Below are 23,228 nucleotides of genomic sequence, written 5' to 3'. Positions count from 1 at the left end.
GCCAAACAAAAAGTGAAATACATTTTGAATGTGTTTCATGTAGTGCTGAAATGCGTTAATTTCACGCAATTAATTATATAAAAAATTACACGTAAACAGAAAATGCAATTAATTATGGCCGACCTGTACATAAATTCTGTAATAAGGAATGTTCCTACCATTGGAGCAATTCAAGCGTGATGCAGTAGTGGGCAGTCAGCACACAAGCTGTACAGGTAACACACTTCGTCAAACCAACGAGCAGGCAGCATACAGCCAGAACCTGAGTTCAGAATTGCATACTACCATATTATTCTTACTATTTCTTCCATATGGCAGAAGTGGTATGAGTAGTATGGGTAGTTTGCCATTCTGAACTCAGCCAGAGATACTTTTATCCACCTTTTCCCTGAATGCGGACATTTTACACGGTTTCAATTATATGTCTCTAGTGTTTTCACCCACATAGGCGTTTATTCTTAGCATGTAAAGTATTACATTTGTAGATATTGTCAAAAAACTTGTGGCACTATAGCACCGATACTTCACAGATTCGAGATGAAATTTTCTTTTCTTTTTTTTTTTTACATTGACTCACCTGATTAGATGACATGAAGCAATGGTCCGAGGTTAGTTATGTTCAGGGGCGAAAATATCATCAAAATGTTGGGGGGGACAATAAACATAACAATTCTCAAGAGCAATTTTTGAAGGGGACACCAAGGTTTTTTTTGTTGTTGCCCCGTTTGCATTTGTATTATTTAATTTCTTAAACAATTATTTTAAGAATATATCATTATATTATTTACAATACACATATTTTAATGATATTTTAGGGGGACAACCCTCAGATGGGGGTCCTGACCCCCAACCCAACCCCCGCGATTTCTACCTATGTTTACGTTGATATCGTTAACTGCTTATGAGTTGTTATGCCAATAACTGCACAAGTTGAGCATGACTTTTCAAATAACACTTAAATGGTTGTTGTTCTCCATCTGGATTGCTTACTTCGGACAGTAAATCACTGTTTGCTATACCACATTAATGAATGGGGAGAGCTGTGAACTGATACCTGCAAAATGTTCTGTGACTTTTCTTATAAATCAGCAATTTTATCTTAGTAATCTCCATAAAATTCACTCCACAGCATTGATTAGAGTAAAACATGATGAAGATTAGCAGATAGGCAATTAGTCTCCTCCATTAACGTCCATTCAAAAAGAATGGCCTCTGGTTTTATCGCCAGTGTACTGCCACATTACGCTATGTTTTGCTAATCTTGAACGTTCTGATATAGCCTTCAATGAAAGCGCTTTTGCACTTGAAGATAGCTGGACAGAGTACCAAATAATTCAGGGATTTCGAGACATGTTTTTCAAAGTTTGCCTGTATCTCTCCCACACCTGGCTCACTACTTGCGGGTGAAGTTTTCAATAAAGTAAATCCGCTTCCGTGTTCATTATGGCGGAGACATGCATCGTGTAATGAATAAGCGTGCACTGCTCCACAAAATCAGTTTCTGTGCTAGGTTGTCCAGTCGAGTTGAGCATGTACCTCTTGGAAATTTCTATATGCCAATTTAAGCAATGCGAATTGGGAAGTTTTAAGTACAAAAAATAAAAACGATACAGCATTAATTTTGCTCATTTTTTTAACACTTTAAACAGTCAACTGTTAATAGCAGAAAGTGAAACATTAAAATCTACAGTCCTAGTTATTATATGCATTTTTCAAAGTACATATTGATATGCAATTAATTAAAATAATTCAATTAATTAATTGGTACATAACTTTATTGACATATATGAACCAATTGACAGTAAAGTTTGGGTGGAGTGTATTCATTTAGATCCATCAGTCACACAAAAGAAATGCAAATGGTTGTTTACCTCATTGCTTTGACAATTCTTTCAGAGTCCCTACAGCATCTCAACTAAACTTATCTCATTCTTCTCTTCACTGATTTTTTTATTTTTTATTCCAGCCATCTCACTTCCCACTTGTCTGAAACAGATGTCAATAAACAATGACATAAAACATACATATCTATTACAAGCAAACATATTTTGGAAATTACATCATCATCAGCCTATACACAAGCCCCTCAGGAAGCCTCTGATTCACAGATTTGACCCAGTGGACCATAACTCTCAGACATAGCATAAATGAGCTTTAGCATCTTAAATAAAAGTATTAAAAGCCATAAAGTATTCAATGTCATCATGCTTACTATCCATTAGTAAGCATGAGGACATTGAATACTTTATGGCTCCATTGTGTAGTGGAAAATATGTAACCAAATATTTCAGTTTAGAGGTAAAGACTGTACATTTTGGACTTAAGACTTGTACTTGGTCTTAAGATCGACTCCAACAGAAATAAATCTACCACAAGTTTACAGTTGAAATGCAGTGCACATTACTGACCTATGCCTGCATAACATTGGTCAAAGGATGGAATATACTCTTAAAATGGAATAAATTAATCGCAGACTTCATCAGCAAAATAACAAAAGACCATGCATCTATTTGCACTTCTGCAATTTAGTATTTACTCTTAGTTAATACAAAATCTTTTTTTTAAAAACATTGGCCCCTAACACTAACTTAGTTAACTAATTTTAAATCATGACTTGTACTACACATAAATAACTAATACTGGCATTATATTCATGCAGGTTAGCCAGAGGGGAACTGGCCCCCACAGTGAGCCTGGTTTCCCCCAAGGTTGTTTCTTTCCTTTAACCAACATCTTATGGAGTTTTGTGTTTCTTACCACAGTCGCCTTAAGCATGCTCACTGGGGGTCTAAATATAAATATAAAAATAATTACTTTCTATTATTTAAGGTACAATTTAAAATCAGGGTTTTTAAAAAAATTTTTATTAAGCTGCACTATTATGACTCGAAGACTATATTACAGCTTTTTCTGTTAAAGCATAATTTTCTGTAAAGCTGCTTTGAAATTATGTGTGTTATGAATAGCGCTACACAAATAAAAATGACTTGACTTAAATTTTAAAATGTAAAGTCTACAAACTACCCATGCCTTAACACGCATGGTCTTTTTACTGCTTGGTCCTCAGGAGAACATCAACCTCAGTAGATGTATGCATTTACCTGAAACATTTGCATAGAGACAAAAAGTTAGCCAACAAAATAATGTGTTGTTACAGATTTATGAATGCAATTTCAAGATAATTGCATTCCATCCCTGTTGAACCTTCTCAGAAGAGTGTTTTGAATACAGAAGCACTGTGCCCCTAAGGTAAAAAGTTTTCAGTTACTTGCTCGACATCTAATGCGTTCCGCATAACACACAAGGATATGTCAACACTTGAACAGATTGTGAGATTAAATAAAGATATTGCACAATGGGGGAAAGAATATTTATGGAAACAGTAGAAGAGGTTGGTTGCATCAAAACAAGCAAGTGCAATTTAGTATAAGCTGTATTTTTTTTGCATTAACAGTAGGCTATAAATGTACCGTAATTTCCGGACTATAAGCCGCAACTTTTTCCCCACGCTTTGAACCTCGCGGCTTATACAATGACGCGGCTAATATATGGATTTTTCCCGCTTTCAAATTTTATAAAAAAAATAAAAAAACATTCGGTGACGTGCTCAGTTTTTTGGCAGCGTGAAGCTTTCATTAGACCAATGAAATTGCCGAACGGGTTAAGGTCAAAACAACTTTTTTTGTTTACTGTTTAGATTAAATCGAGCGCGCTCAAACTTCCCATCATTCTGATTACGGTAGTCATTTTGTCACCCTCAAGACACGGATAAATGCATATGATGCTGCTTTCAAGTTGAAGGCGATTGATCTGGCTGTTGGAAAAGCAAATAGAGCTTCTGCACGGGAGCTTGGTTCTATAGAGGGACTATTGAGAGCATCCTGAGCAGCTGCATCACTGCCTGGTTTGGGACTTGCACCGTTTCGGACCGCAAAGCCCTGCAGAGGATAGTGAGGACAGCTGAGAAGATCATTGGGGTCTCTCTTCCCTCCATCAAAGACATTTACAAAAAACACTGTATCCGCAAAGCAACCAGCATTGTGGACAACCCCACACACCCCTCACACAAACTCTTTACCCTCCTCCCTTCTGGCAAGAGGTACCGAAGCATTCGGGCCCTCACGGCCAGACTGTGTAACAGCTTCTTCCCCCAAGCCATCAGACTCCTCAATACTCAGAGACTGGTTTGACACACACACACACACACACACGTGTCCTGAGTTGCACTTTAATTACTGTCACTTTTTAACTGTCTGCTACCTCAATAACTGCTATGTGCATAGAACACTATCTCATAGTATGTTATGTTTACATTTTTAGAAACTGTCATCTTTTTGCACTGCTGAGTACTGGTCGGCGCTGCACTGTCTATTGTCCTGTTCATTGTCAGTAATTTGTTGTACTGTCCTGTACTTTTTGCACATGTTTGCACGTGCACTTTATATAGGTATATATAGGTAGTTTATATAGGTATTTTATTTTGTTGTGTAGTCTCATGTGGTCCTGTGTTGGTCCTTTGTTGTTTTTATGTAGCACCATGGTCCTGGAGGAACGTTGTCTCGTTTTGCTGTGTACTGTACTAACTGTATATGGTTGAAACGACAATAAAAACCACTTGACACTTGATGAGTCGATGATAAGACGTTGGAAACAGCAGCGTGAGGAATTGACTCAGTGCAAAAAGACAACTAATCCGAGGCTATTCAACTCCGACACCGAAAGAGATGACTTCAGTGGTTTCAGTGCACAGGACGAGGAAGATAGTGACCAATGACTTTCTTGGTAGGCTACTGTTTACTGCAAATGTTTTATTACAAGCCGTGTGTGGCAGCGGGCGTGGTCAAGCGCCCGTCCGGAGAGAAAGCTGTAAGGGCGCTTACACCTGCGCTAAATTATGTCTAACACCGGTGTCTAATTTCAAGTACCCTGCTTCACGTGTCCTTCTTGGGAAAACTGTCACACGGTGACAAATTAGACACCGGTGTTAGACATAATTTAGCTCAGGTGTAAGCGCTCTTACCGCTTTCTCTCCCGGACGGCGCTTGACCACGCCCGCTGCCACACCGTGTTTCGTTAAAGCCTATTTATTTTTGTTACAAGCCGTGTTTCGTTAAAGCCTGAGTAAAGTTTCAATGTACCGGTAGGCACCTGCGGCTTATAGACAGGTGCGGCTTATTTATGTTTAAAATAATATTTTATTTAAAAATCAGTGGGTGCGGCTTATATTCAGGTGCGCTCAATAGTCCGGAAATTACGGTATTCAGAAATCCATATTTAAATGAACTGTCACCATAATTAGTGTCTGTTTGTTTGTCCTGTGTTTAGAAATATTTTTCCAGTTAGTTTTACAGGTACGAACTGCTGAACATTCAGCAGCATATACCAGACAACCTTTTCCCAGTTTTTTAATATTTGGAAGTTTTGCTGGACATTTTAGTCGGAGGCGCAGATGTGTTGTTTAAACGTGCTATGAGATGCAGGTGAGGGTCAAAATCCATCAGTGTGGCTTTCGAACTGCACTGCCAAACATTCATCTAGCAAATCTCTGCTCTCTTCCTAACAAAACAGATGAACTACATCTCCTCACCCATACAAAAAGGGACTTTTCAAACTCTGCTGCCTTGTGCTTTACAGAAACCTGGCAGAGTAAAGCCATTCCGGACAGCATGTTACATATACCAGGCTTTCAGCTGTTCAGAGCGGATCGCATTGCTGAGTAAACGGGGAAAATGAGAGGTGGTGGAACATGCTTTAATATCGATGAAAGTTGTTGTACAAATGTAAAAACTTTAAAGAAGATGTGCTGTCCTAATTTGGAAGCACTCTTTATTAACTGTAAGCCGTTGAAGGAGTTTTCCTCATTTATCCTGGTGAGTGTGTATATTGCACCAAATGCATGTGTGAACACAGCGCTGCAACAACTGACTGATCAGCTCACAGACACGGAACAACAATATCCGGACTCAGTTACTATTATTCTTGGAAATTTTAACATCGCAAATCTTACACGTGAACTGCCCAAATACAAACAGCACATTACATGCCCCACCAGAGACAGGAACATACTGGATCATTGCTACACAACGATAAAGGATGCATCTTGCTCTGTCCCTAGAGCAGCTTTGGGACTCTCATCACTGTCTTGTTCATCTTCTTCCAACCTATAGGCAGAAATTAAAATCAGCCAAGCCAGTAGTAAGGACTGTAGTGAGATGGACCAGTGAAGCAGAGCGGGAACTACAAGCCTGCTTCGATTGCATGAATTGGAGTGTTTTTGAGGCTTCTGTTACAGACCTGGACGAGCTCACAGATCCTGTTACATCATATATCAGTTTCTGTTAGAATATGTACATTCCTACTAGGACTTATTTAAAGTTCAACAATGGCAAACCGTAGTTTACAGCAGAGCTCAGGCAGCTTCATCAGGCCAAAGAGGATGCTTACAGGGGTGGAGGTAAAGTCTTGTACTATCAGGACAGGAACACACTGAATAAGGAAATCAGAGTGGGTAAAAGAAGATACTCTGAGAAGCTGGAAAACATTTTTTCTGCTAACAACCCTGCATCAGTGTGGAGTGGCATGAAACAACTCACAAAATACAGGACTCCTACCCCCAACCCTGTGGTGGACCACCAACTGGCTGACAACCTGAATGTGTTCTACTGTAGATTTGAAAAGCTCAGTCTCACACCCAACACCCACTCTGACCTTTAATTCACACAAACACCAAAACCTCCTGCAACCCCCCTCCTCCCCCCACCTGCTACTCAACCTGCACTTAAGATCTGTGAAAATGATGTGAGACGGATCTTTTGTAAACAAAAGATGAGGAAAGCTTCAGGCCCAGATGGTGTCTCACCAGCATGTCTTCGATCCTGTGCTAACCAGCTGGCCCCCATCTTCACACAGATCTTCAATAGATCACTGGAGCACTGTGAAGTCCCACACGGCTTAAAATGTTCAATCATTATTCCCGTCCCAAAGAAACCAAAACACCACTGGTGTTGGTCCATCTGAAGGTAGTATCCTCCCAAATATGTTCATTTCTACAGAGAAATAGTATATACGAAGCAGTTTTAGGGCCTCTGCTTTTCTCTATGTATGTGCTTCCCCTGGGAGATATTATCAGGAATCCTGGATTAAGTTTCCTCTGAAAACAAACTCTAAAAATAAGCCACTACAATATAATTTGACTCTCGCTGGATGTACTGTTACATCATCTTCAACAGCGAAGAACTTAGGTGTTATATTTGATACCAATCTGTCCTTTGAAAATCAAATTACCAATGTTTGTAGAACAGCTTTCTTCCACCTAAGAAATATTGCTAAATTAAGGAATATGCTCTCTGTTGCTAATGCCGAAAAACTAATTCATGCGTTGATGACCTCAAGACTAGATTATTGGTCTAGCTCCGCAGTATTTAAGTGACCTTCTACCACGCTATATTCCATCACGTTCATTACGATCACAAAATTCTGGCCTGTTAATAGTTCCTAGAATATCAAAATCCACAAAAGGAGGTAGATCCTTTTCATATTTGGCTCCTAAACTATGGAATAGTCTCCCTAACACTGTTTGAGATGCAGACATACTCCCTCAGTTTAAGTCTAGACTAAAGACTCATCTATTTAGCCAGGCATATACCCAATTTATCCTCCAACCCACAATTAGGCTGTTTTTGTTGGGTCTGCCAGAACCAGAAACCAGAAACATTGATCATGATTTATAACTCTGCAATAAATTGAATAACATCTATGCTTATATTATTTTGTTTGTTTCTCTGTCTCAACCTCGGGACTCCTATCCTGAGGTCACCAGAACTAGCTGGATCCACCTCCATTCCTGCTTGGTGTTGGACTCCACTGCTACGTGTCGCTGAATGATGATGACTAAATGCAGCCGGTGCCAGCCAAACATCGCTTCAGTCTATTATGATGGACTTCAGAGGATGAACTGATGCCAACTCCAACCATAAGACATGGGATACTTCATATGCCATTGTCTGAACCTTGGATTTAGGATGGACCACACCGAACCTCACCGAAATTACCGGCCAGGTTGAACTTCGTTTCACATCCCTGATCTCTGCCTGCATCACCTCGGTCTATTGATGGACTTCGATCTTGAAATGGAATGCATAGACTAACAATTGCCAAGAAAAGCCTTCATCAGCCAATTAACAAGGACAATTGCATCTATGTGAACTTCTGCAGTTAATCCAGGATGGACTTCAAAGATATAAATTTTACAGTTCAAACAAAATCGATGTTTAAACACTGACCCTCTTCTACTGTTTCCAACACTTACTTAGTTTAATAATTTTAAACCATGACTTTAACTATACATAAGTAGTATTTACATTATATTCATTATGTTAGCCAGAGGCCCCCACAGTGAGTCTTTCTCCCAAGGTTATTTTTCCTCCATTAATCAACATCTTATGGAGTTTTGTGTTCCTTGCCACAGTCACTTTCAGCTTGCTCACTGGGGTTATTAAAACAATTATTATTTAATTAATTATTTTTAAACACGATAAACAATCGTATTTTATCTAATTACACAATGATGAATCATCAACCTTTTAGACATTACAGTTTTATTGTCTGTTAATGCCTGATCTTCTGTAAAGCTGCTTTGAAACGATGTGTGTTGTGAAAGGCGCTATACAAATAAAATTGACTTGACTTGATTTGACTTGAAGAACATAACTGGACCCATTTTAGACCCCCTTCAATTTGCTTATCGAGCAAACAGGTCTGTGGATGATGCAGTCAACATGGGATTGCATCATATCCTGCAACATCTGGACAGACCAGGGACATATGCAAGGTTCATATTTGTGGACTTCAGTTCGGCTTTCAACACCATAATCCCAGCTATACTCCAGAATAAATCTCACCAACTCTCTGTTCCCATGTATATCTGTCAGTGGATTGCTTTATGACGGACAGGCAGCTGCTTGTGAGACAGGGGAAACTCACTTCCAGCACCTGTACAATCAGCACTTGTAACCCCCAGGGATTTGTGCTCTCCCCACTACTCTTCTCCCTGTATACCAAAGACTGCATCGCCAAGAACCCCTCTGTCAAGCTCCTGAAGTTTGCAGAAGACACCACTGTCATCGGCCTTATCCGAGATGACGATGAGTCTGCATACAGAAGGGAGGTTGAACAGCTGGCTGTCTGGTGTAGTCAAAACAACCTTGAGCTGAACACACTCAAAACAGTGGAGAGGATAGTGGACTTTAGGAGGAACACCCCAACATTGACCCCCTCACCATTCTTAACAGAACTCTGGCAGCAGTGGAGTCATTCAGGTTCCTGGGCACTACCATCTTACAGGAACTGAAGTGGGTGACACACATTGACTCCACTGTGAAAAAGGCCCATCAGAGGTTGTATAGGAAATACTTGCTGTGGAAGTTCAACCTGATTCAGCTCTACTCAGCAGTCTTTAAGAACTATACACTTCCAGAGTGAGGTAAAAGGCAGGAAAAATCACTCTAGACCTCACTCACCCTACCCATTACCTTTTTGAACTGTTGCCTTCAGAGCTCTGAGCACCAGAACCATCAGCAAAGATATTTATAAATATATATTAAAATAAATTTATTATAAATTATCTGACTGACATTTGTCTGACTGGCAAGTTTCTAAAAACATATCACTAAGTCACTAAGCCTATCACTACGCTGGTGTTCTCGTTTCATTTGTTGCAATCGTGGGTAATATGTTTTACTTGATGAGCTTCGATGATGATTAAATTCCACTATACAAAGTGTGCAAATGACTTTACTTTTCCTGCATGCACGATCACTGCTCAGCTCTAATGAGCTTCAAACAGAATGAACAATTTGATGTCAAACTGAATATATGCATTACCACAGTGCTAAAAATCTGAAAACACGTAATCAATCACATAATTTAGTTTTGTCCTTTTTGGAACATGACAGAGGAAAAGAGCTACATGAAGATTTTCCAAACATTTCTCCTTTTGTGTTCCACAGTTGGAGAAAAAAGGTTTGGAATAGCATGAGGGTGAGTAAAGAATGACAGAATTATCATTTTTGGCTAGACTATTCGTTTAATGTGTTGCCGTCTCTTTGTGTTAATTTGCTGCTTCAGTGAAACGACACATCGAAAGCGGCATGTCTAATAACTTCTCTAGCCGACTTCACATAAAAAAAATGCATCAGAGTCACACGCTCAGGTGCCACTCACATTATTAAAAATAACTTCTACTATCATGCATCCCTAAATTAGAGATTTCTACCAGACATACAATCAGGATTGTGCTTGGTGAACTGAAGATCTCACTGTCTGTCTCAAAAGGAAAATTGATGAGAAGGACGTCTTGTTGATCCTGCAAATTTTTAAACTATGAGACAGAGACCCAGGTGTACAGTTCATGTTCATGTTTTTCTGTCTTTAAGATACAAAGTAGGAAATGGACAACTTTAGATAAGGCATCCTCAATTTCACCTCTTTATCTTCAGTTTTGAAGGTATGTTTCTGGATTTTACGGGGTGTCAGTGATTAAAATGACATTGTATTTCATTTACTATTCTCTTTTTTTTTGTGAAGTCATTGCTTGATGATTTTACTCACGTAGCTTTGCCACCACAGATATGGCGAATGTTGTGAATGGATGAGTGATATGCACTTTGTTGTCTCCAAACTTCTGAAATCAGTTGATCAGCTACATTATCAGCACACAGCCACAGAAGTCATTCAAGGATGACATTTTACTGTCAATAAACTTTTGCCGTTATTATTTTTCATGTCTTTTTACATATACATGTTTAATTTCAGTGGCCAAAGAGAAATGCAAAAATTGTTTTCAAACATGTTATCTGAGTACTTCCCCATCTATATGTTTAACACTGACAAAATTACACATCCCGAACGACCAGTTCCAGGCCAAAACTAAAATCACTTTGTCACTACTTTTATATCCTCTCAAGCAATGAATCTTTGATGCACAAATTCTCACAACTCTAAAGCGAAGATGGAGTGTAACACAAAAAAAGTTACAGTTACATTAAAACATAAACTATTTATAATAATTAGAATTTTTTTCATTAATTACAAACCTAAATATTAGCTGAACCTGACCTGAAACCTGACAGTCTGTTGGGTCCCGATGGGGTCGAGTTGAGAAGCAGACCTCTGGAACACAAAGGTAACTCCATATTCATGACATTTTGACTGACCTTATGTAACCAAACATTTGTTTGCAAACTTGTATGTCATTAAAGCTGAACATTCACAATTAGCATATGCTTATTTGTTATTTTGGCTGTGCCTTGTCTACATCAATAAAGGTATTTGTTTAGTATTTGGCCAGGATTGTACAGGTTGGGAATGTAATACATTCCAAATCTTTATGTTGTTACATAAAAGGAGAATTTTTATGTAGCTCTCTTTCATACAATGTCAGTTCAGCTCTAAAAAGGACACCAGTTTAAAAAAAAAAAAAGAAAACAATTAAAGCACCATAAAAGTAGTTCTATAAGGAAGACTCACAGATTTGTGTACATTTTTAGACTACATTTATTTGATGAATATGAAACAGGAATGTAAAGTCTCTCTTTGGCATAAGCCAAAACGGTCTGAAATTGTTGTACTCGGAACCATCAGATCTTGCCGGTGATAGGAGGCAGGGGCAAGAAGCATACCCCCATGTAGGACGGGAATCAACTGGTGGTGGTGGGGTGGTGGAGGTTGCTGTTTTAGCACACTGATGCTTTACATGTGAAAGATTGTGAGCATAATTATAAAGCAATAGCTTACATGTGATTGGCTAAGAATTACCCAGCTAATGGTGCGATCGTGTACAGCTGCTAGTCTTCAAAGTAGTTCATACGCTATACCAAGTCATCTAAAGCAATACTATACATTTGTGTGAGGAACAAAATGAAATTAAAGTCATTATTCTATGATAATCTTCCCCTCTTCACCACTGAGGAATTTTTGACCCAAAATTGAAATGTTTAAGGCATTTTTGTCTCTTTTCAAGTGACTAAGCAACTCACTGCACACATTTTCAGTCAAACATGTAATGAAAAATTCCCCTTTCTTTTCCTTTAAGTGTATTTGTGAAAGATTTATAATTTAATTATGTGTCGCAATTGTTCCATATCCTTTATCAATAATTCATTTCAAGCAGTTAGCAATTTCCCATAGCTTCATGGTTTATAATTGTCAATCACTACGAATGTACTAATAAATCATTTTAAACACCAGAATGCAGAACGACCATTGTCCATTGTCCTTTGGTTGGCAGTGGGCTGCTCCTTTGTTTTCTCCCTCATTTTTACCCTTTAATTAATAAATTAATTAATGAGCCAATGAGTCGTGGTTGTGGGCGGCGCCTCCTGCTGTTTGACTGAGCACACATCGTTAATCAGGGCCATTCCCATTAGCTGGGTCACCCGGGGTCATGCTCAAACAATTAAAGCTTGATTAAGAGATGTTCATCAGAAAATCCCACCTGAAGATAGGCCAGATAGTTAAACATTTCAGAACTAACCTGTTTGCCTCCCTCCACCCTCAAATCCCTCTAACAAGTGGAAAAGTGTTTAAGGTTAGTTAAAAAAATTATATATAAATAATATAATAAAAAAATAAATAAAATAAAATAAAATATATATATATATATATATATATATATATATATATATATATATATATATATATATATATATATATATATATTTTTTTTTTTTTTTTTTTATTATTATTGGTTATTTGTAAGTATAATGGTTGACTAGATGAGATTACGTTATATTCAACTTCATTGTTATTGTGCAATGTACAAGAAAAATACAGAACAAAAAGGAATAGGGAAATAATAGTGTGACATTTAAATAAACTATGGGGTAACACTTTACAATAAGGGTCCATTCCAACATTAGTTAATGCTATAGATGCATATATTTTTACAGCATTTATTAATATTTGTTAATGCTTGTTAATGAAAATACAATTGTCCATTGTTAGTTCATAGTGCATTAACTAATGTTAACATATACATCTTTTGATTTAAAAAAGATATTACTGTGTGTTGAAATTATATATATATATATATATATATATATATATATATATATATATATATATATATATATATATATATTAATAAATTATGTAAAAGCATTGTTCATTGTTAGTTCATGTTAACTAATGTTAACTAATGGAACCATAGTAAACTGTTACCTATTATGGCAAAGTACAAATAGCAAATGAGATAAAATGGCAATTGTAGTTATTGTATTTTAAATTTTTTATTTTACAATAGACATGCATGTAGTATAGTATTAAATGTGGTTTAGAATAGTGCAATGTGCATTGCAATATGTAAGCAGTCATTTTTTTACTGTAAATCTCCACATTCACTTTTACATTATTGTTCTTTTGTTTTTGGCAATTCAAATCTTTTGTGCATATCACCACCTATTGGGCAGGGAGGATCATTTATAGTAAAAAAGTACTTAATAATGTATCTGTTTCTCACCCACACCTATCGTATCACTTCTGAAAGTAAGGATTTAACTACTGGAGCCATGTTGGTTACATTTATGCTGCCTTTATGTGATTTTTGGACCTTTAAAGTTCTGGCCATATTCTTCTAAAAATCTTAATTTGTGTTCAGCAGAAGAAAGGAAGTCATACATCTGGGATGGCATGAGAGAATGGTAATTTAAAATTTTGGGTGAACTATCCCTTTAATACGCAGAAACAACTATAAGTAAGGCAGTTTGTAGGTTAATTAAAATATAAACACTATGTCTCTGTGGCGCTGTGGAAATTTCTTTTTTGATTTGAGTGTATGTCCAGCCCCGATACACCCCCGTCTGATGTTGAATGAAAAAAAAAAACTGATGGTCCCGCCCCCAACTCACACCACTAGTTGAGTCACTGTTATTGTGTCGGTGTGGATGGATCACTCAAAAACAGAGGAGAGTCTACAGTTTACAGTTATTAGACAATTTACCTAAAAATAGTATATTTACATTTGTTTCTGCTTATTAATCTTGGATAAGAAATAATTTATTTTAACACAGATAAAATTACACATTTAAGCTTTAAATTCATCCCCTAAAGCCATATATATGCATGTGGATGTCTGAGGCCATTGCATCATGACTTGCACCTTGTTTTGAGTGTATCGCACCATGATTATAGCAACTTTAAGTCGACGTATCAAGTTAAAAATAGTCCCACCTTTTAGCAATGCGTATTGAGACCCCTTACATTCTGTTCTCCATGTAAAATGTTTTTAAATGCAAGAATGCATCATATATGAAGGCCACATAAGAAACACATCCAGACTGAACCCAAAATCAGATTTTACTGCACTTGCTTAACACAGATTAGTCAACTTGTTGTTCAGTCAAACCACTGACTTGTTCCCTACTGTAGGTCTTGGTTGAATGGAAGTTCTGATCCAAAGAGTTCCTTCAATTCCTTCATTCAGTCTGAAAATAATGTCACGGCCAGATTGGCCCTCTGGTTCTTTTTACTGACAAAAGAAAAAGCTCCACTCAGGGTTCATGGCTAATTACAGCGCTTTAGAATTCAGCTAGGAGGAATGTTTATAATGACGGCAATGATCTCACATAGAGAATTCGGTGGATCTGACTCTATGAAAAGATGGAAGACCTGAAAGATGAAAAGGAAAACAAGAACTCTTGAGTCAAAAGTGGAATGAAAAGAGAGGACTCTTTTTAGGATTTGAAGGAATCTACTTCTAATAGGGTGGACATCTTCAACTAAAGGAAGAACTGAGATGTGTGGGAAGCATAAATGTGGTTTTAATTCATTAGCAGTGATCGGATCGTATTGCAATACAGGTGGCAATTTATATTGAAATGTATTAAATGGATAGTAACTGTCCTGGAAGCTGATTGGTTAAAACAACCATTTACAGCCAATGCTGAAATACAGAATATACTACTATAACATCTATCACGCAAAACACCTGTTTACATAGCTACTGATGTACATGTATGTCTGTAAATTAATTTATTGGATCATGTGAAGTTGTCTATTTGACAGGTTGTTGGAATGGAAGAATTGGAAATAAAGAGAGAGTGGAGATATCATCTGAAATATATATTTTTTCCTTTCTTTTGAATAACATGTACTGATAAATCATGCACAATAAGATCCGGAACATGCATAAAGAAAATAAAGAAAATAATGACAATTCTGATTTCATTTTATTTAGCCATGACTAAATTCTCAAAATAGCACCGTCTCTCGTAAGTTGTTGCTTAAACGTGTTGTCTGTTGCACTGTGTATTTGAAATCTCTGCATTCTGTTAATTCACATATTAAATGTACACGGATGATGAGCGATGCCAAGAAAGAAACTAAAACCAGACCTTCAAAAAGAGAGACTTTTTTATTATTTTTTATAATTACTTTGTCTTGATATCCAATCCTGGAAAACCACAGTTCAGCAGAACTTCAGCAGACAGATATGGGTCATTGTGTTGCAGCTGTCAAAAGTCGAAGACAGGATAGTTTCCCAGTTAAATGATAAAAGAATACCATTAACAGTGAGGAAGTGTGTGTGTGTGGGGGGGTGGGTGATGAAGGAGAGAGAGAGAGAGAGAGAGAGAGAGAGAGAGAGAGAGAGAGAGAGACAGCGAAGTGGGTTGAAATGCTAATTTTCTGTGTCTGTTCCGAGCAGCTGGCTTTGGTATGGATGACATGGATGATGAATTGTGTTGTACTGGTTCCATTGGCCTTTCTGCTTCCATTCCTCATTACTGAGAGAGAGAGAGAGAGAGAGATAGAAAAGAAAAAAAAAAGCAGCAACAGCAGCCAGTGATGTTTCCTTTAATTAACCTACATACCAGCACATCACCAGCAACCAGAAATGGCAACACACACATTTATATGCTAGCAGTCACAGGTTCAAATGTAGCCACCAACAGAAATAAATCTGCAAAGTGTATTTAATCAATATGGTATGAGAATATAAAGAATATTGTCATGGCTAAAGTGTGTTAGCATACAGCAGATGAACTATATTCAAAATTTAGGACAGTATCGAAGGGCTTATTGCTTTTATAACACAGTTACATAATAATATAAGTATTTGTCATTAAAATATGTCATTAAAATATTATTTTACTAAACAAATTAACTAAAGGGATAGTTCACCCAAAAATGTAAATATGAAATTGTTTAGAAGAATATATCGGCTCTAAAAGCCCCATACAATGCAAGTGAATGCTGGCCAGAAATCTTAAGGTCCTAAAAGCAGCATAAATGTAATCCATATCGGTCTTTAGAAGCAATATGATATGTGTAGGTAAGAAACAGGTTCATATTTAATCCTTTTTTATAAGTCTCCACTTTCACTTTCAGATGTGAAAGTGAAAGTGGAGATTTACAGGGGAAAAATGACTTGAATTGATCTGTTTCTCACCCTTCGCTTTTGAACATATGGATTTAACCACTGGAGTCTTATGGTTTACTTTTATGCTGTGTGTATCTGCTTTTTGGACCTTCAAAGTTTTGGCCAACAATCACTTGCATTGCATGGACCTACAAACCTGAAATATTCTTCTACAAAACAACACGTGTTGTAACCAAAGTGCTGTACAATTGTTTTTACAAACATTAATAACAGAATTAAATAGAACTTATAAAATGTTAAAAAGAACAAATTAATAAAACATTATAAAACCTACACAAAAACCTGTTATAATTCTCAACCAACATTATAGGCTAAAGAGAAAAAATGTGTCTTCAATCTAGATTTAAATATAGGCAATGAGGAAGACCTAACGACAAATGGGAGTGCATTCCACAACCTGGGGGCCGCAACCACAAACGCCCGATCACCTTTGGTTTTCAAACGGGATCGAGGAACAGAGAGGAGTAACTGATTTGATGATCGAAATGACAATAGGTGCCGAATGTAGATGAAGTAAATCGGCAATGTACTGAGGGGCTAAAACATGCAAGGCCTTATAAACATACAGCACAACCTTGCTGCCAAAATTCAAACTCAGTTCAAATTCAGGACTTGAATTGGAACTTAAATGGTGTCCTAAATGGTGTATAAGCCTTAATTTATTTATATTTCATCTCCATGAGGCAATCATTTCACAAAAAACTGAAAAGAGAGAAAAGGGGGGAAAATTATAAGGAAAATCAGAGAATTTGGGTTCCTTTGCTGGCGAAATAAAAGGGGTAGTCTTTATTTTTTTGAGTATAAAAAAGTTTGGAATAATGTACATATTTTGATTTTTTCAGAAGGAAATTGGTATTTTAATCCACCAAAGTGTCATTCAACTGATCACAAAGTATAGTCAGGACATTACTGATGTGAAAAACAGCTCCATCACTATTTGAAAAAAGTCATTATTTATCAAATCTAGACAGGCCCAATTTCCAGCAGCCATAACTCCAACACCTTATCCTTGAGTAATCATGCTAAATTGCTAATATGGTACTAGAAAATCAATTGCCATTGTATCAAACATTTTGAAAGCTATTTGGTTCATTATATGAAGCTTAATATTGTCTTTATGTTTGTTTTTAAGTTGCCACAAATGATGTGTCAAAAATGGCAGAAAAGAAACAGCCTTCTGTAGAAACGTGTCAGTCAATCATTGTTTTGAGGAATGAAGGCTATACAATGCTTGAAATTGCCCAAACAAATATGAATATATCATACAAAGGTGTACACTACAGTTTTCTAAGACAAAGGACATTTGGCTCTAACAAGGACAGAAAGAGCCAGATGTAAAACTAAACAAGATGATAAATACATCAGTGTCTCTAGTTTGAGAAATTAGACGCCTTACATGTCCTCAGCTGACACCTTCATTGAATTCTACCCACTAAACACCAGTTTCATGTACAACAGTAAAGAGAAGACACAGGTGTGCAGGCCTTATGGGAAGAATTGCAAAGAAAAAAAAAACACTTTTGAAACCGAAAAACAAAAAGAAATGTTAGAGTGGTCAAAGAAACACAGACATTGGACAACAGATAATTGGAAAAGAGTGGTATGGATCTTAACCCATTGAGCTTTTGTGGGATCAGCTAGACTGTAAGGTGCGTGAGAAGTGCCCGACAAGACAGCCACATCTATGGCAAGTGCTACAGGAAGTGTGGAGTTGAAATGTCACCTGAGTAACTGGACAAACTGTCATTGCTAAACTCTTTGAAGTAGTTTTTTTTTTTTTTCAAATTGTAATAGTAATTTTTTCACGTTATTAATGTCCTAACTATACATTGTGATCAGTTGAATGCCACTTTGGTAAATAAGAGTACAAATTTCTTTCCATAAGACCAAAATCTGTACATTATTCCAAACTTTTGGCTGCCAGTGTAGGAGGCAGCAGTGTGTGAAAAAAACAAATTCAAATATATATGTGATTATACTGTAAATGAAAGTACATCTCGTTTGATTATATGAAACCTCATATAAGGACTGGGAATTGAGAACTGGTTTCATGTTTACAAAAATACTGGAATGTTTATGTTTTGTTCTGTTAAAGGAATATTCTGGGTTCAATACAAGTTAAGCTAAATTGACAGCATTTGTGGCATAACATGATATTAGTGTGATAACATCACTTACTAAGCTTTTCTGTGTGAAGTTATAGCCAATTTTCAACTTCGATGCCATGATAATATAATGTCAACAAACGCTAAAATGACTGTAAAAATTATGATTTAAGCAACTTTATAGTTCAAATAACTATAAACAGAAGAATTAAAATTATAAACTTCACATTTCTCCCTTTAAATTGGCCCCATCCACTTCCATTGTAAGTGCCTCACTGTAACTTACATTTTTTTATTTGAAAATGAGGGACGGGTTGAACTTGTTTTTTGTGGTAATAAACATTGTGCCACAAATGCTGACGATTGAGCTTAACTTGTAATGAACCCGGAATATTCCTTTAAGGAACTGGAACCGAATCGGAATCAGTACCAGAACAATTACAATGCTTACAATTCTCATGCCCAAAACTCCTCATCACTTTCCTGTTGGACAGAGACACACCCGAGAACATAGATCATTTTAATTAAGACATTATGTCATATAAAATCTAGGAATTATGGAATTCCAGTTTTCAAACTCTCCAGTTTTTATGGTTGGAATCTATATTTCTCACAAATTACATGTAAGATATAAAGGTATATAGAGAAATGTAGAGAGAGAGAGAGAGAGAGAGATTATGGCTGATCCTTTTAATGTTCGTGTCCCATCTTGGTACAGGATTGATGACTTTTGTCATCGTTTCTGCATTTATCATCCTTTTGTTGCTTTTGTGTTGAGAACGCAGCAGAATGTTGTGCATACAAATGATTAAAAAGTATCATAGCATCACAAATCTGGCCGATTCAGCCCATGAAAACAAAGACTCACTGTTGAAGCTGAAGTGTTTAATTTTTACAATACTTTATCTTATCCCAGCTTAATAAGCAGACAACTATTAGTAAGCCATTCGTTTGTTGATTCCACCTAAAATAGGACAATAAAAACATTGCTCTGATTGAGCAGGACTCTATCCAGCCCGACACAGCAACGTTGGCTCAACCAATGGCACGGGTTTGGGGTGGGGCTACACATGGGAGTGTTCCAGAAACTATCTAGTTTTGCACACTAGTGGGGCTGCTAAATCTATAGTGCAACAGCAAAACTTTGTACCCAAGGCGCTGGTGACACACCACCTTTAAGTTGCTGTATGTGTAAAAGAAGAAATAGAAGAAATACACATTTGATATTCCACAAAGCTTTTTGCATTTTTCACAATATACCTTTATTATCTTAATAAATACAAAAAACAACAGCACTGTGATGTTCAAAGAAACAAGTATTAAAAAAGACACTAAAATGCATTAGACATTAGAAATATCAATATTAATTTTGGTATGTTCTGTAAGTGACATCTTTGTCTTATGGACATTTAGTGTACCGGCACATTTTCAGATGGAAGAGAGAAGGAATGGAAATCCACTGTCGACAGGGCCAAAAAAGGAAGAGAGCATAACAATCCATCATGTACAAGGGGTGGAAAAACGTTTCAATGGCGAATATGGAATGAACTCTCTTTAAGTGAGGATGCATATGAATATATACATTTATATACACCCACATCAACACCACCGATATAGATGTAAAAATCACCTGAGATACTCGTTCGCACCTCATTATTCCAAAACAGCTGGACACTAGCATTGAAATGATGTGAATTCCAAGAGGAAAAAAGATGTGAACATGTCGGATCGACGGCACGCCCGGTCATGGACACAGTAACGTTATAGAAAAGCGAAGACCGAAAAGAACGAAATAAAACAGTCATTTCACCAGTAACTCCTGAAGATTTCAGAGTAAAAAATATCCTTTTCTGAGCAGCCTTTTGTACATTTTGTTTTTATAATCTATTTATATATGTAAAATTTCACCAAGCAAAAAAGGACATAAATGGACGTCAAAAGAAAAGATTGGATTGTTTGAAAAACAACAACTGCGGTCGTAAATGGTCATTTGATGAGTATGTAGTCCGTGCACTGTAAAATTGCTCTGTAATCACTGTAATTTTGTCTTGATTTCAAGTAAAAACATATTTAAACATAGTAAGTACAATTTTCTTGAAGCAAATTTGTTTTTTTCAATGCGTATTCATTTGAACCCATTGGCCAATCTTGTTTTAAGCACAGAAGTCATTTTTGTTAGATGCATGCTTAAAAAAATAATAATAAAAATAATAATAAATAAAAACAATTTGCCAATGGGGTAAGAAATTCACAATATCTTGTTCAATTTTGCTTCTGACATGAATTTATCTTGTTTTAAAGATATTTAGATATTTTTACTTGAAAAAAGTACAAAACTACTGTAAAATGTTTCTTTTTGCAGCCTAGCGATTGGCCAAAGACAAACATTTCACCCAATATGGATTCGATTTTACGGCACACTGAGAACATAGAAAAAAACACACAACTACAAAAATTAGCTTTAGCGATCATGTAAGACCATGCAAATCTGCCAAGTCAAATGTGATATTGAGCACAATGTGTGATGTTATTGGCTTTTGCTTGATATAGTATTTTGAGACTTCTCTATTTGATTACAGGACTTATCTGAATCAGATATCTGACGTGTGTGGAATCAAAACTGGCTAATTGTTTATGGATCTGATTGATTCGGTGCCCTGCATAGGTAAAGTATAATTTGAAAAGGAAAACAAGGCTTTGGGACATTGTAATACACACATATATATATATATATATATATATATATATATATATATATATATGTGTATGTATATATATATATATATATATATATATATATATATATATATATATATATATATATATATTAAGTGCTTAAACAAAATTTAGTTCCTGACTTGACTCTCCACTCATAAACTGAAACGTGCGCAGATTCTCACAACAAGCACAGTAATTAACGTCTACAAAACCTCTATAGTAAGGCGGAAACCCTTACAGGAAGGCAGGGGCATTGTAGCCTTGTTTATATGGCTTTTTAAATGGCACGTTTCAAGTGCTTGTACTGTACATTAGAGTAGAGACCAAACATACTAGAAATTAAAATTAAAAAAATGTCCAAAAAAGCCAATGAGAAACCTGCTTTATCTTGCAAATTAGCCCGTCGATGTCTATTAAAGGTGCTCTAAGCTCCATACCACCTGACAGATATCACTGAAACAGGTGTCTTGAGAAATCACACCAATCAAAGGGGGAGTGGCCTGCACTTTTTTTTAGCCAATCAGAAACACTCTCTGGTTGTGAATCATGTTGTCCATTCTAGATAACAGACTATGGGTTGGATAGCATGCCTTTAGGTGCCGGGGTTTTGGAAAGAAGGCCTGATGTTGAAGTAAAATGGCGGACGTTAGCAAAGCAGAAGGAATCGCTTACAGCACCTTTAATTTTGTTATGCTCAGAAAGACAGATGAAGAGGCCTACAGTTCATTTATTTAAAAAAGAAAATCATAAGAGTAAATAAATTAGCCTGACATGTAAACAAAACGTACTCAAGCAACAAACAAAGAGGGGCAGGTGTGGGGCGAATTAAAGTTTGGTACCTTTAGTCCAGTGTAGTGAAAGAGTTCACCCAAAAATAAAAATTCTGTCATGATTTACTCTGTTGTTGAGGGTGAATAAATGGTAACAGAATTCTCATTTTTGGTTGAACCATCCCTTTAAAGAATCTGGTCTGAAAATATTCCAATTGGACCAAGTGGACTGGATTTGAGATAATTAAAGAGAACTAGAAGGGTGGTTGGATCTGTTCAAAATAGAATCACTTAGGATAAATTTCCCTGCAAACAGTTTTCCAACCCATCTGTGACTATTTTGCCTATATGCAGAATGGAGTGGGTCCAGTTCCTCTACTGTAAACTAAGAGGAATCCAACTGTGAAAAGTTCATAACTTACAAAATTACGTTTCGTCAGAACTACAAGTCTTTTACATCTTTTACAGACATATCTTAATATATCTCTTTACATGGCAATATATTCTCTTATCTCTAGTTACAGTACAGAAACTCCCCTTCCTTTCCTCCAATTCTTCATGTCAGCAGGAGCTATGGTTTTGTGCTTATCACCAAAATTGCAGTGCAAACGAAAATAATTAATTATAATAATTGTAATTATTATAATGACAACAATTCATGAGAAGTATAAACAAATGATGGATGACAACATAATTTCTATGGCACTACAGCCCATCGATTCACATATCATACAACGACCAACAGCGTAAGAGGGAGGAGAGTGGAAACTGAACTCGGCTTGCATAGCAATGCAATAACAATAATGCCATTTTCAATCTCCGACGTCAATAATATATTTACAGGAAATTTGATTCCCTTTTCGCAAGTTCACCAAAGTCTAGGCGGCCTTCTGTTTCCTGACATTTTTCTTTTTTCGTGAATGAATAGTTTAACGAGGAAGGTGAGGGATGCTGTGGAACTTGTAGGTTGCATGTCCATCTTTACATCACATTTACAGATTGTTGTTTTCATATTTTTTGTCTTTTTTTCCCCCTTCTTCCATCTGAAGCTTCACGAGTCACTTGCACCAATTAGGTGAGGCATTTCCAGAGCAGATAAAGGCATTCTTCAGTTTCCATCAAAAAGTCTCACTCTGTGAAAGATAAAAGAGTATAGGAATATTACATAAATGAGACTTTGGTGCATTAAATCAATATTTT

At 36.6% G+C, this 23,228-nt stretch overlaps 1 protein-coding gene across 11 annotated transcripts in view; it reads right to left on the bottom strand.

Moving 5' to 3' along the window:
• Positions 1-21,993: 21,993 nt before the first annotated feature.
• The window catches only part of robo2 (roundabout, axon guidance receptor, homolog 2 (Drosophila)), a 572,271-nt gene continuing 571,036 nt past the window's right edge, over positions 21,994-23,228 (bottom strand). For all 11 annotated transcript variants that reach the window (XM_052106908.1, XM_052106906.1, XM_052106907.1 and 8 more), the window contains one exon: positions 21,994-23,161. In XM_052106908.1, coding sequence (XP_051962868.1) covers positions 23,160-23,161 — 2 coding nt within the window. In that variant the 3' untranslated portion in view covers positions 21,994-23,159. The remainder of the gene's footprint in view (positions 23,162-23,228) is intronic.

Source organism: Xyrauchen texanus, chromosome 36 (assembly GCF_025860055.1).
Source record: "Xyrauchen texanus isolate HMW12.3.18 chromosome 36, RBS_HiC_50CHRs, whole genome shotgun sequence".
In the NCBI taxonomy this organism is placed as follows: Eukaryota; Metazoa; Chordata; class Actinopteri; order Cypriniformes; family Catostomidae; genus Xyrauchen; species Xyrauchen texanus.
This window is presented reverse-complemented; position numbering and strand designations above follow the sequence as displayed.